This window comes from Colobus angolensis, unplaced genomic scaffold, assembly GCF_000951035.1.
Source record: "Colobus angolensis palliatus isolate OR3802 unplaced genomic scaffold, Cang.pa_1.0 Scaffold302, whole genome shotgun sequence".
Classification (NCBI taxonomy): domain Eukaryota; kingdom Metazoa; phylum Chordata; class Mammalia; order Primates; family Cercopithecidae; genus Colobus; species Colobus angolensis.
The window spans coordinates 1,141,158-1,155,186 of NW_012116289.1; the positions used below are offsets into that span (position 1 = coordinate 1,141,158).

Genomic DNA, 14,029 nt, shown 5'->3' on the forward strand with positions numbered 1-14,029 from the left:
AGGGGGAAAAGATTCCTATTCTTTATTTCACAGTTGTGAGAGATCTACTCATTCAAGTTTAGAGGAATTAGTCCTGCTCAGAAAATTCACACACCTGCTCTTATATCCAAAAGACATGGGGCTCTGTAAATGTAGGCGCCAGGTCATTCCTTTCAAGGAGGCAAAGTTTTTTGGCTCTCTGTAAAGTGTACATAAGATGACCCGTTATTACACAGCACTAATTAAAAGCACCTTGACAATTTGCAAGCTAACTGAACACAATAGATTCTACGGATACGGAAATTATTAGTCAACCACAGCCTAGTTCTCAAAGAAATCTTGAGTACTTGAAGATTACTAACAGCCTAAGAGGTTCGATAGTGTTCCATTCACAGCTGACAGAACCTTATGGAATAAATGTACTCTTTACAAAGATTCCATGTTATAAAAATAAGCAAAAGGATGAGGCTAAGAGAATAATAGTAGATCATAAATGCCGTAATTAGATTAGTGAATTTAACTGTTCTGTGCCTTGAACTCAGTTTTACAATTTATTTTTTTCCATCTCTCTTTCCAAGATGCAAGTAATTTTCATGGCACTCAATACCCAGCTGAACAATTTCCTGTAGCACACGAATCACACAAGCCCTCTGCTTCCTAGAGAAGAATTCTATTCCCGTGGGCATTGAACTTGTTTTTCTCTTATTCTTTGAATGAAACAATTCTGTTTCCAGACAGTAGTGTTTTCCACCCTGGTCTTTCCATCTCAGTTTGAACTACTCTTTAGGGATATTTTCTTTTTATCACCTATTGATTATCTATTTAAAATATCACAGAATTTGCTTCGAGTGTTCTTTCAGAGATTTAAAAAACAAAATGTATAAGCTCATGTGATCAAAGGGCACTTTCTCCAAAATAGCAAGTTTCTTCAAAAAATCAAGCCTACAGCTGGAAAATGGGAGATGGGAGGAATGACTCTTTGACCCCGCAGTTTATGTACTCTGTGCTTACGAGGGGATCATTTGGCAGGGTAGCACAGGTGGCTGTGCAGTTTGGGTGGAATTAGGCTGTAGTTGCTTAACTAATATAAAAAGCGGGGTAGAACTAAGGCTTAGTAGCTTGAGAGAGCATTACCCACTTCCACCACACACTCCCACCTCAACTCTTGACACTTAGCAAATAATTTAAAGATATTTCCTTTCTACCATCTGTTCACTTCATCAACTTTACCTGAAAGAATTATATCACATCTACCTGAAAGCATTAACACATGGAGAACATGGCTTTTTACTTTATTTTTGGTAGAGCTTTACACTTGGTGAACCCAGAGAATACATCCTACCTTTCCCCTTTCTTTGGTGTAAAATTTGAATAGAAAAACTATCAATTTGTAAACCTCACTATGATATAGCTACAAATTTTGCACCTCCTCTTTCCTTTTTGCACCTTCTCTCTCCTTTCAGTGGACAACAGCAAAAGCAACAATAACAACCAGAAAACAAACAACACAAAACAACGATATCCACAATATTAAACAAAAACTGCAAAAAACCCAACCAGTGGTCTGGAGCCAGGTCACACGTTTGAAGGGGGAAGAACAAGTTGGTAAAGCATTCACTGGTAAGAAGGGGAAATTGGAAGGCTCTTCCTTCAGTGGAAGGAATGTGGCTGCTGCTCGCATCCCCAGATGAGACATATGCTTCAGCTTTAGCATTCTGACTCTGCCAGTTATTTCTACCCAATTTCCCATGCAGAGAATGGAGAAACTCATCCCAGCTGCAGGAAGGACTATCCCCAGCCTCTCAAACCCTTCCATGTTGTTTTCATCTCATAAGATACCTATTTAAAATATTATTTGGAAGAGCAATTCCCTCAATTACAACTTATTAGTTTTTTTTTTTTTTTTTTTTTTTTTGTCTTTCACTACTGTAATCTACTTTGTATGGATTTTGCTCATGTAGAGGGTAAAAATATCCATGCAAACACATATGTAAATGATATAGCCAGACAAAGGCGTCTGTAGTAGAATAAGTCATCCCTTCACAATGAGAAGCCTAGCATTGGTCTGTGAAAAATCTTCTTAATGTAACAATGACATGGAGAAAGAGGAAGACAGGAGAGTGAATTACAAATTATTCCCTTACTTTGGGGATTGTGTTTTATGAATGAGATGTCATGAGTTTTGAGAAGGGTTTACTGGAAACACGGCAGATCTGCATCTTTCAAAGTGTATGGACCACCAGTCCACTGCAAAGAAAGAACACAGTCATTCACCGTGAGTTGAATTCCCATGAACTCAGTTGCCCAAAGTCTCAAACTTAGTATATCATTGTCAGTAGTAAAGACGTTGGAAATCCCTGGTGTGTACATTCTCAACCATTTGTGGTGCTTAGAAGAACAGTATTTGCCTGCTGTCTAGGAAAGAGATTTGTAGTTTGGAAAATTTTGCAACATGGAAAATCTTCAGAATTGTGCTGTGAAAGTTAGACTTTGTATGGAATTGATTTTCTCCTTTCATTTCTCTTGCTGGGCAGCTGCCTGGCTACAGGCTTATGAGGTCAAGTTTCTTAATACCTGACAGAGTGTATTACAAATCATCTTATAGTTTGCTTGTCTTCTTTCAAAATGGTTATTTCAGTGTCTTGACAAGCATGAAACTCAGAATGTCTTTGGCTTCACAGATTCAGTATATCTACGTTACCAGGGTAATTCATTTATTTACTGAGTACATACTATGTGCTATATAATGTGTTAGATGATAAGGTATGAAGAAATAGAATTCATTTTCTATGATAGTTGTGGTTGCCAGAGTTGACATGGTGTTCTTACACAGATCCACATGGGAGGTCAGCCCAGCCTGTGGATTTCTAGCAGTATGTCCCTTCTCTCCTACCTGGTCCCATCACTGGCTTCTTCTTATCAAATTATTCCCCAAAGAGACTTTCCTGTGGCTCTCTTTCTTTTTTCTTTATCTAAGTCTATTTAATTTCTTTTCTGAACTCAGACTCTTCTTTCAACGAAGAAATCTCTAAAATTTTCTTTGGTCTAAGAATGTTTCTATTTCTTCCATTGACCATACAGTGATTCCCTCATGGGTCTTTCCATTTATTTCTTGAGAAACCCAGTTTTAGACTGAGGGTTATTCTACCAGTATCTCTCTTTGAAGTAACTCTTGTGGCAGTTGTGTGACCTAATCATAGGAATGCGATCTGTCAGCCTTCTCTCCTCTTGGACTATATCCAAACTTCGGGTGTATTGGCTTAAGAGTCTTACCTCTGGGTATTTCTTCCTGATCTTCCACATATTACTCTGATGTTGCTGCCTTATGCCAATTTCATATCTAGACCAGATCCTCTCTGTCTCTCTTCTTCCCTCCCACGCTCCCTCCCACTATTTCTCCTTTCCCATCACCATCTCATCTTCCAACTTCTAAACATTTGCTTATCAGCTTAATCTTGATCTTTCAGGAACAAAAGCAAAGCCTTTTAGGAGGAAAGTCATTTTGCTCTTTCCAGCAGCTCAAAACAGGCATAATGAAAAATGTTTTTGTCAGGATCACAAGAGGAAAGACATTAAAAAAAAAAAAAAAGGCCACACACAGTGGCTCATGCCTGTAATCCCAGCACTTTGGGAAGCTGAGGGGGTGGATTGCCTGAGCTCAGGAGTTCGAGACCAGCCTGGGCAACACGGTGAAAATCCATCTCTAAAATACAAAAAATTAGCTGGGTGTGGTGGCATGCACCTGTAGTCCCAGCTATTCAGGAGGCTGAGGCAGGAGAATTACTTGAACCTGGGAAGCGGAGGTTGCAGTTAGCTGAGATCGCACCACTGCACTCCAGCCTAGGCGACAGGGTGAGACTGTCTAAAAAACAAACAAACAAACAAACAAAACACGTGGACACATTGGGATAAGTGGACAGAGACCATTCTGTTAAAAAGAGGCTTCCTCTGTGGGTGCCATTCTTTGGAGACAGAGAGTGAATAAGAGAAGTCCCAGGGCCGAAATACACCTTGATCTACTCTAGATGTTTCCTGGTGTCCATGCCACAGGTGGCCACTTGCATTCACTGGTACAGAGTTCACCCATTCACTGGGGAGACTCGGGCACTGCCAGGGTGTTGCCAGAACAGTAAGAAAACACACATTTGAGACATAAAAACTCTGGCTAGAAAAGTTTGTCATTTGTTTTGGGTTGAGCCTCAGAAGACTCTTCATGAGAGCCTCTCCTTTCTCTTATGGGTGGTGTCTTCACACACAGTACAGTGTCTGAGTGGATATCACAACATTTCTTCTTGACCTTCTAGTCAGATGTATCTATGTTCTGTGACAGCATAACATGGCTATTCTGCCTGTGACATAAAAATTCCACCATTCAGAAAGGTCACTGTTCAGTGTGGCTCCTGGAAGTGTTGGGCCAGGATGTCTGGAGGTATATGCATACTTTCAGACAATTTCTTCAGCATTTTAGATAGTCAGGTTAGCAGACCAAGAAGGGTCTAAGTTCTCTACATTCTGGAGTAAAGAGAGTTTCCTTGATGAACCTGCAGTACTGGCCTGCTGATGTATGCACAAGAAGAACTCTTGCCCATGGCCTAATAGCCTCCACCACCATCTGAAACGTTGAAGCTTTTGAGCAAACCCAGAATGGAAGCCTGAGGGATAGCAGTTGGAAGGGTTTCACAGCGACTCAACCCCAAACCCCAAGGAATGTTAATCAGACAGTGTCCATGCTTCAGGAATGGTTGTAAAATAATGAGGGAGCAAATGTTCTCATTATACCAGTGTTGCCTTTGAAGAGGATATATTCAGAAACTATATATTGATTGCTTTAATATTCTCATTATGGGAGGCGATTTGGAAATTTTCCTTTGGCATTGGGGGAATAATTACATGGTGGAATTTCTGGCTGCAAATAATTGCATTAAAAATGATCTTTTTTTTTTTTTTTTCCATTTGCACATTGTAGTAGTCGTTAGATAAATGAAGGCATGATTTGGGTCAACATGATTACTTTAGAAAAAGGGAAAAATATAAACCCTAGAGTAGGATGATCAAGGGATAGTCATCTATAGGTCAAACCAGGGCTACATAAGATGTCATCAGGACAAACTTTATACGGTTTAGAAATTCTAAGCTCCAACCAGCATATGACTCCTATAATTTCACACATTACTCACTATAGTGAGATTAAGAGGTAACCAAGAATTTGGACCAAGCGTTGGTGCTCCTTGTTGGAAGACAGTCAATCATATGTTCTGTGTAAGGATGTATACATTTGGGAATTATTAGTGCCTTAATGAGTGGTTGATTTCCTTTTCCTCTCCTCCTCCTCTAGGTTTGGAAATATCTTGGGATGGAGACAGTTTTGTAGAAGTCATGGCTGCCCCGCATCTCAAGGGCAAGCTCTGTGGTCTTTGTGGCAACTACAATGGACATAAACGTGATGACTTAATTGGTGGAGATGGAAACTTCAAGTTTGATGTGGATGACTTTGCTGAGTCTTGGAGGGTGGAGTCCAATGAGTTCTGCAACAGACCTCAGAGAAAGCCAGTACCTGAACTGTGTCAAGGGACAGTCAAGGTAAAACTCCGGGCCCATCGAGAATGCCAGAAGCTCAAATCCTGGGAGTTTCAGACCTGCCATTCGACTGTGGACTACGCCACTTTCTACCGGTAAGTACAGTGTTCTGGGGGATGGGTTTGGGTTGCAGACCAATAATAGTCTTGACCATGGAACATGGTGTATGAAATCTCTTGCTGTGCAGGGCAAAGCTCAAAACCCAGGGTAGACATCTTTTTGCTGTTCAGCAGCTGACCTCATCTTGAGTCAGCCCCATTCCATGTCCCAAACTGGGAAATTCCAAGAAGTATTTCAGAGCAATGTCCTCCAGGCAATTCCATGCTTTTATAGGTCTGCAGGTTCACTGGAAAGCTGGCTACACTGGAGGGTTTTTCAAGGTGTTAGCTTAACTCTGAGATTGAGGAGGGCTTCCCAAATTCTGGCCTAAACCACAGTGGTACAGGACAGAGCTGGTTCCCCTAAATGGAATCTCAAGTCACTTGGCTGCCTTTGGGTGTTTGAATGAGTCTGGTTATTCTACCTGAGGAACAGTTTAGGTCTGCCTTATGGTCTAGCCCAAATCAAATGTGCACGTGGAAAATAAGGAAGCAAAATGAGAATTCTTTGGATCTTGGCCATCTGTGGGACTTCATGTCCAGAGTCAGATGACAGTAGAAACAGGGCTTGAGGATGGGAGGGAGGGAGGAGTCTTATTAAGAATCAGGACTCGATGACCTTTTCTAACTCTGTTTAACCCCCTACCACACAAAGCAACTGGTTACAAAGGAGACTTGGATTTGACTTCCGCACTGCAAGGTTGCGTTTTTGAGCTGATGAGTTTGGCCTGGATATACTTCCATTTACTACACGATTCCATGAGTTCAAGAGCTATGGCTGCCTATAACTTTAACCACTGTGAGTGCAGGAGGAAACACGAGATGAACACAGTCCAAAAGGCCTTAAGTGATTTGCCTGTGCCTCTTAAAATTAGAAAACTCCTGTGGTCTGAAGCCACAGAGACGTTATTTTTACTCTTTAATTGCCACCAGTTTATTTCCCCTAGTTCTCATTAAATATGATTTTTTAAATTTGATCTTTGGACATAAAAGATAAAGCTCTATGAAGGCGGCTTGAAGTGGGGTGGAAAAAAGACTGTCCCTGTCATCACAAATCCCCAAACATGGCTGCATGTGCCAAACCATTTGGCTCCAAGTCATGGGTTTAGCTCCTTCAAGCCATTTTCCAGTTACAATTTGAATTCTCTTGGTTCCCTTCTTTCTCCTCTGTGCACCACCCCTAGACTGACGTCTTGTCTAGTGAAACTGAGGGATCTTAACGTGAGACTTTGCAGTGAGTTAAGCAGCTAGATAGACAAATCTGGCTTTATTTGGAATCTAAAAACCTTCACTCGAAGGTCTGATGGAAAGCAGTAGAATATAGCAATTAAGAACTTCATAGTGCCCCAGGGCTCAAAATCCAGCCCAGCTATGCAACCTAAAACAATGACCTAAGCTCTCTAAACCTCAGCTTACTTATCTATGAAGTGGGGATAATAAAAGAACCTACCTTGAAGAGTCGCCATCCAGACTCAATAAGGTTATGAACATGAATGTATGTGCTTAGCACAATGCCTGCACATAATCAGTGCTCTATAATTGTTGCCATCATTTCTTCCATGATTAATTAAGTAATGAAGAAGAATAAGGTCTCTTTTGGAAGCTCCTCTATCCTGTTTGCAAATTTGGGTTGGACCCTTCTCTGCTTAAAATAGAATGGAAAGGCTGTGCTTCTCCCAGGGCCCAGCAGCCTACACCTTTGATTTTTATCCCATTTCAAAGGAATGTATTGAAAACAAAAATTGGAGAGCAGGTCTGCAGAGATTAGTTCCTTTTTTGAATGTCTATATATTTTGCCTTTGGTAATTTATTTAGTGTATTTAGTGTTATGATTTCTGGACTGCAACAGAAATATGATGAGTGCTTCAACAGAAGTTATGAATGATGACTTGGACATTTATGAATAAAGAGCACTGGATTTCTTAGGTGGCCAGGCAAATGCTCCCCTTCTGCCCTTAATGATTCTACAGCAGCTACGATGGAGGATGCTTATCTGTGAAAAGGGCTTGATGCCCTGAGTTGGGTAGCTCATAAGAATGTTCTTGGGATCCTTGTGCATGGAGATTTAGAGGCCAGGATGTGGTGGGAAGTGGGCTTGTGCTCTCCTGATCAGTGTCATGGTGTCATGGTAAAGTGCCCTTCCACAGTGGGCCACTTCTTCCTGGAAAGGGCAGAGGAGCTCCGGAAGGAGAGCTGGGCAATTCTGCCTGCCCTGCCCTCTGCTGGTAATCTCACAGTCCAACAGGAGGATGCACCTTCATGAATCTTAAAGGTAGAGTGGCCAGTGCTGGCCAGATCCTGTTTCTCCCCCTTATTTCCAAGCATATATGTGGCAGGAGAAGAAAATGAACAAGGTGCAACATGGAAAGATACTGTCTTCTCAGTGGAGCTCCAGAAAGGACCTAACCTCAGGGTTTGTAGGAGACTTTATGGAACGATGGACTGAGAATGCGCCGTGGGGTAGGGGACAGCAAGCTAGACTCCAGTCCAGCTCTGCCACTGTTAGCAGTGTGCCCTGGTGGCTAGCTGAGTTCAAGATCCTTTACTGAAAGAACTGATACACAGTAACTACCTGGCAGGATTGCTCCTCTGAGGACTGAGGCCAGTGGGCGGTGCAGCACTGGCACACAGTAGTCCTGGCACAGAGTGTGCTGCTGTCATGTGTCCCTTCCTTTCTGTGGAGAAACTCACCCCTGGATTGGCCATTTACCTTTCTGGTTGTCCACATCTTCTCCTGATGTCATCATGGAGGACTGATTAGATAAATTCCCACTGATGAATCTGTGGAGCAATCTCAAAATGAACTGTTTCTCTTTTGTGACACTTCCTCCGGGTAGTGTAAGTGACAATTGCATGGCAATTGTTTAAAAACTATTGTTTTTTGTCTCATGAGAATGTCATGTGTTCATTGTACTTGTAAATAATGTTGAAAAAGTAAGGTAAAATCAGCAATCGTATGACATCCCACACATGTAAACTTTTGCCTGTACATTTGATATCATTGGTGGAATTTCTAAAATGAACCCAAAAGTATAGTCAGATCTGTGACTGTGATACATTTTTTGAGTCCTTACAGGACTGACAAGACTTGCCTTGATATCATGGATGTTCATATATATAAATTGCATTGGAATTTGATTTATTTTATTTTCCCCTCCATTCTCCAAAAAATACCTGTATTTTCCTTTAAGGACGAAGAATGAAGTAGCATAACACACCCAAATAACTTTCTGAGCACCACTGTCTTGTAACAGAGGGAAGAGAGAATGCAAATAGAGTATATTTTTCTGAGAAAATATTACCCATTTTGGGTTTCCTTAATCTTGTAACAAATTCCACAGGGCAAATTCTTTGATAATTATGAGATAGTGCTTCTTATAAGGTCAAAATAATAATGACAATTTCTCTGAATTAGGTTTTGCTTTTGAAATGTCATGGTTAATTTAATTTTATTTATTTATTTTTTTGAGACAGAGTCTCGCTCTGTCGCCCAAGCTGGAGTGCAGTGGTGCAATCTCGGCTCACTGCATCCTCTGCCCCACAGGTTCGAATGATGCTTCTGCCTCAACCTCCCAAGTAGCTGGGATTATAGGTACCTACCACCATGGCCGGCTAATTTTTGTATTTTTAGTAGAGATGGGTTTTGCCATGTTGGCCAGGCTAGTCTCGAACTCCTGACCTCAGGTGATCTGCCTGCCTCAGCCTCCCAAAGTGCTGGGATTACGGGTGTGAGCCACCATGCCAGCCCTGTAATGTCTGTGGTTTATAACTCCTATTTTATTTTGGTCTTTTACTCAATTTAACATTTTTAATAGCAAACTGTCCATTGTATAAGTACTTGAAAAACTACCACTCTGTAAATGAATGAGAAATGACTGCATAGTAATCAATATTTCTTTATTTTTTCTGTTTTGGGATTTTTTTTAAGCTTCACAAATCAATTTTTCCCTTTTTGGCTAATTTGGCATAAAAATTCAATATATAATTAAGTTCTTTTCAATCAGCATAGCTTGCTTTAATTAACTAACTGAATATGTTTGGGTGCAAAATAATTTAGTTACAAACTGCAGAAAAGTTTTAACTAAATGCATTGATAACACGTCTCAAGTCGTAGCTTTGCTAATTGACTTCTCAAATTAGATAACCCTGTTTAATAATTTTTTGCATTTTCCTTTATTAGTGCATTGCAGAGAAATTTCCAGGAGCTAGAGAAACAGTGTATTGTATACCCACCTGGAAAACTTAACGTGAAGTTGTGTAGATTATATTTGGATTCAAATGTTGGCTACCTCAAAGAGAAAAAGTGTTGGGTGTGTTCTTGTCTTCCTTTCTGCTTTTTCATTTCATCTTCATCTCTCTCATCCAGCCTCATGTTCCTTCTCCCTTCATGCCCCAGATGCCAACTGAGCAATCCAAGAGGACTAGGCAAGCTCCCACCACAAAGGCTCTCTGGAGATCCTTAGCAGCCAGTATCAAACCTACCTTCCTGCTGTGGACTTAGGCCACAGGATAGGACCAGCCTTGGGCAGCCTGGGGCACAAAGAGAGGCCAAGAGATGAGCTAGTGCTTCATGGGCCAAACTGGGGAAAGAAATGATCTTTTATTCCTTGTGCCTATGAAATACCAGCAACAGGCTTTTTCTCTAACTCAGACTCACATCTTGGAAGAAATTTTTGCAAGTAAGTATAACTTTCCCACAAAGCAGAACTCTTTAAGTCAGGGCAGGACTGCATTTCAGAGAAGTCAGAAAACTGAATGTGAAGTGCAGTGAAGCCCAGACATTTAGAGACCACAATCATCTCAGGAGTGTTTTCCTCTCTGCACTCTCCTTGATGGGGTATCATTCACCAGAGCGAAAGCCCTGTTCACTTGTTCAGTTTGGGAAAGTGTCTGGGGATTCCCAGTCTAGGAAATGTTCTTTTCCTTCCATGGAGTGGTTTTTACAGCTGTAAGGAATTGAAGTCATGCCAGAGGATTCACAGGTGTGTCCTTTCCTGTTGAGGTACTGGGAGGTAGGAGGTGGGAGGTCGTGCAGGAGAGCACTGGAACTCGGACAGGACCTTGGTGTTGGATATACTGGGATCCTGGGACTGCCAGTGGCTTGCTTCCAGGGGGAGATCACAGACTTCCTGAATGACTGACTTTGTGTGTTCTTACAAAGGAAACTGATCACTGATTATAAAGCAATAGAAAATACAGGCAAGGGGTACAGACTTTATGTGTTTGTGTATGAGAAAAATCAAATAAAGCTAAATGCTATTCTATAATTAAAATCAAGTCAATTTCCCCTACTTCAAAGAACAACATGCTTGAAAACATTTTTGTTTACATCTTTTAATGACTTGTCAAGAACTGCCATTAGAACTAGGGTCCTAAATCGAATGAGATGTTTTATTTTAAAGTGTGACATTATGTATCTTACTTTTATTTTTCCTTAGCGGACTCAACTGTTAGGGCACACTGAATTCGTAATTAAGGTATGCTGACATCAGGTGGCAGTAGACACCGCAGTTGCAGCACTTATCATACTTCAGCCCTTAAAAGTCTGTTTTTTCTTCACTGTATCTGAATACACAATGAACATCCCTGCTTCTGAGTTCATGTTATTCTCCTGCCTCTCTAAGATGCCTTCACTTTCTACATTGACTTAACCCATTTATGCCTAGTGTTCCATTTTTGGAACGCAAGGCATGTAGGAGTTATTTATATCCTACTGCTCAAGGTCATCACCAAGGTCTGACTGAAAAGATAAAAAAAAAATGCAACCTCAGGCATGAATTAAGCTGAAGACACAGCTCCAGTCTCATCCTAGACTTTGGAAAATGCTCTTTAGTTTTTTTTAGTTATTCCAATTGTGCTCATTATCATTTAACTCATGTTCTATGTTGCACTGCTTCTTATTTCTTCGGCATTGGATTGTAAGTTCTCTGGGGAATGGGAGCCTCTTCTTTTTTGACCCTTTTTATATTTCACCCAGCACCACCCCTAGAAGGGCTGCTTCTCTTAGCCTGCCTCTCACTGGCATCCTCTCTGATCTCCTTGTGACTTTTGCTGTTCCCAATTCTGAGTTCATCTTAGGTCTTTATCCCCATGCACAATTATACACTTACAGTCAAAATGTGCACACTTCTGTCTTTTCATGTAATAAACTGGTCAGAGTGAGAGAGTCTTTGGTCCACCTTTGATGCTCCAAATGCTGTGAGCACTTCTTATTGCACAAGTCTATTTGTGACTCCCAGTGGCAGGCAAGATGACCCTTCTGAATCTCTCCATCCACCTCTGCCTATTTATAATTCACAGGTCTCTTGAACCCCCTGGTTCCTCTTCTATCCCTCAGGTAGTGTTTGGGCTTGTCATCTTCTTATGAAATACTTGCATCCACAGATGTTTCTGCCCTGACCTCTCTGTTTGTCTGAGGACCTCAAACTAGCCTCTTCTTGTATGGTGTTATAACAACTGGACCTCCAATGGGGTGATTAGTCCTTTACCCTGGCGTCACTCAGCAATTTGCCTGATAGTCACATCACTTGTGCCTTGTCATTGGCTCCGAGCCTTCTGTCAGGCTGGACTCAAAGCTTGATGGTGATTTCCCTTCAGTCTTTCATTTGTTCTTCTCCATCTCACCCACAAGTAGGCTTTTTCCTGTTTGATCCATCCAAGTCACCCAAAACAAGGATCTTAAATAGCTTTCTAGCTACCTGGATTTTAGCTTCAAAATCTGTCAGTCCAGTTTTCTTGGAACCAAAGTAAAAAGAAAGACACGAGTTCACTCAGAAAGGTATGAGAATGTATGGAACATCCTTTTATCCAAGTCTAAAATCCTCTTATGTTTAATTTTTCATCTTGAAGAAAGACAAATACTGTTTCTTTAAAAAGAGAAAACAAAGAAAACTGTTCATATCTTAATAGATAGATTAATCTTTGTGGAGAGATTGGGTCAACTGTATAGATAACCAACTTCAAAGTTAGAGCACAGTCCACACAGGACTACTCTCACTTCTGACACTACAAGTTTAGAGATGATCCCAGAGCACTCTCAGGTCAGGAATTTGCTAGAAGGAACTCAAGTGGTAATACTTACGGGTGTGATTTTTATTTATATTATAGGAAAAGGATATAGATCAAAATCACAAAAGATACATAAGGCAGAATCAAGAGATGTGTAAACATGGAGCTTCTGCTGTCCTCACCTCATGGCATCATGGGCTGGCATTAACTCCTCTTGTCTGCAATATCCACTGGGTATTGCCAACCAGTGATGCTAAGCCTTTGGCGTTCAGAGTTTTTATTGGAACCCAATCACATGCCACCTGCATGGATGACCTTATCTTCTAGCCCCTCTTGGAGGTGTAATGTGCTAATGGTTGTGATCTTCAATTTCTCTAGATGTTGGAAATGTTATTGCATAGCCCAAAGCCTCATACTCAGTCCTATTGTTAGACTTTCTAGTGACCAGATGCCTCAGGCAAAAAACACACTCCTGTCAGGCAGGACATTCCAGGGGCTTAAAGATTGTCTCTTTGAGGCCAAAGGCAGAGGGCAAGATCAGGCTCTCTTTGAGCAAGGTTAATTCTTTATTGCATAACTTTCCTAGCTCAAGGTTAAATGCCATTTTAATTTGATTTTATGTATTTAGCTTTAAGTTTATTTTAAACATAAACATCCTGGAATTTTTATAGTGTTGCTCCTCAGAAAATTACATCTGAGATGCAATTAGAGGAGGCTTTTGAGCACAGATTTGAATGAGTGTCACTGTAGCAGGTAAAACACTAATTATTTTGTAGCATCTCTCTTGGCTGCTTAGGGAACTTCTTGATTACTTCTTAGTAAGCAGGAGGCAGAATAGTGTAACTTAATCATATTTTCATTACTTACGGGTATAAAGACCTTTGCATGCATGAGAATGAAGCTGACATGAGTAGTGTTTGCCTCATTTTACCGTGGAGCTAATTGAGGCACTGAGAGGGGAAGGGACTCATTCCAAGCCACCCGTGCCGCTGAGCAGCTAGCCTGACAGGCACACCTGGTCTGGGGGCTCCATCAGAGAACAGTCAGAGTGTGCACACTTCTATCACTGTCCACTCAGGTTTCCAAATATCCTGCTCTGCCATGAGCTCTCAGAGGAGGAGTTTATCAGTTATTTTATTCACTCCTTTTTACAGCTTTCAGCTGAACACCTGCTACATGCTAGGTTCTGTTGTAAGCATGGCAATTTGGGACTTAACAAGAGAGACAAAGCTCTTCCTTCAGAAAATCATTGCCTAGTGCGGGCAGCTATGCATGAGAAATAAGGCCATTCCTGATGCAAGAAGCGTAATGGAGGGAATAGGGGAGTGTGACAGGGTGGGCCTGGGGGTGGCCGGTGAGGTAGGTGG

At 41.2% G+C, this 14,029-nt stretch overlaps 1 protein-coding gene across 1 annotated transcript in view; it reads left to right on the forward strand.

Annotated features, from left to right (window-relative positions):
* BMPER (BMP binding endothelial regulator) overlaps positions 1–14,029 on the forward strand; it is a 256,801-nt gene that overhangs the window by 182,853 nt on the left and 59,919 nt on the right. Inside the window, exon 14 of the mRNA XM_011950135.1 lies at positions 5,315–5,651. Within this exon, the coding sequence (XP_011805525.1) occupies positions 5,315–5,651 (337 nt within the window). The remainder of the gene's footprint in view (positions 1–5,314; positions 5,652–14,029) is intronic.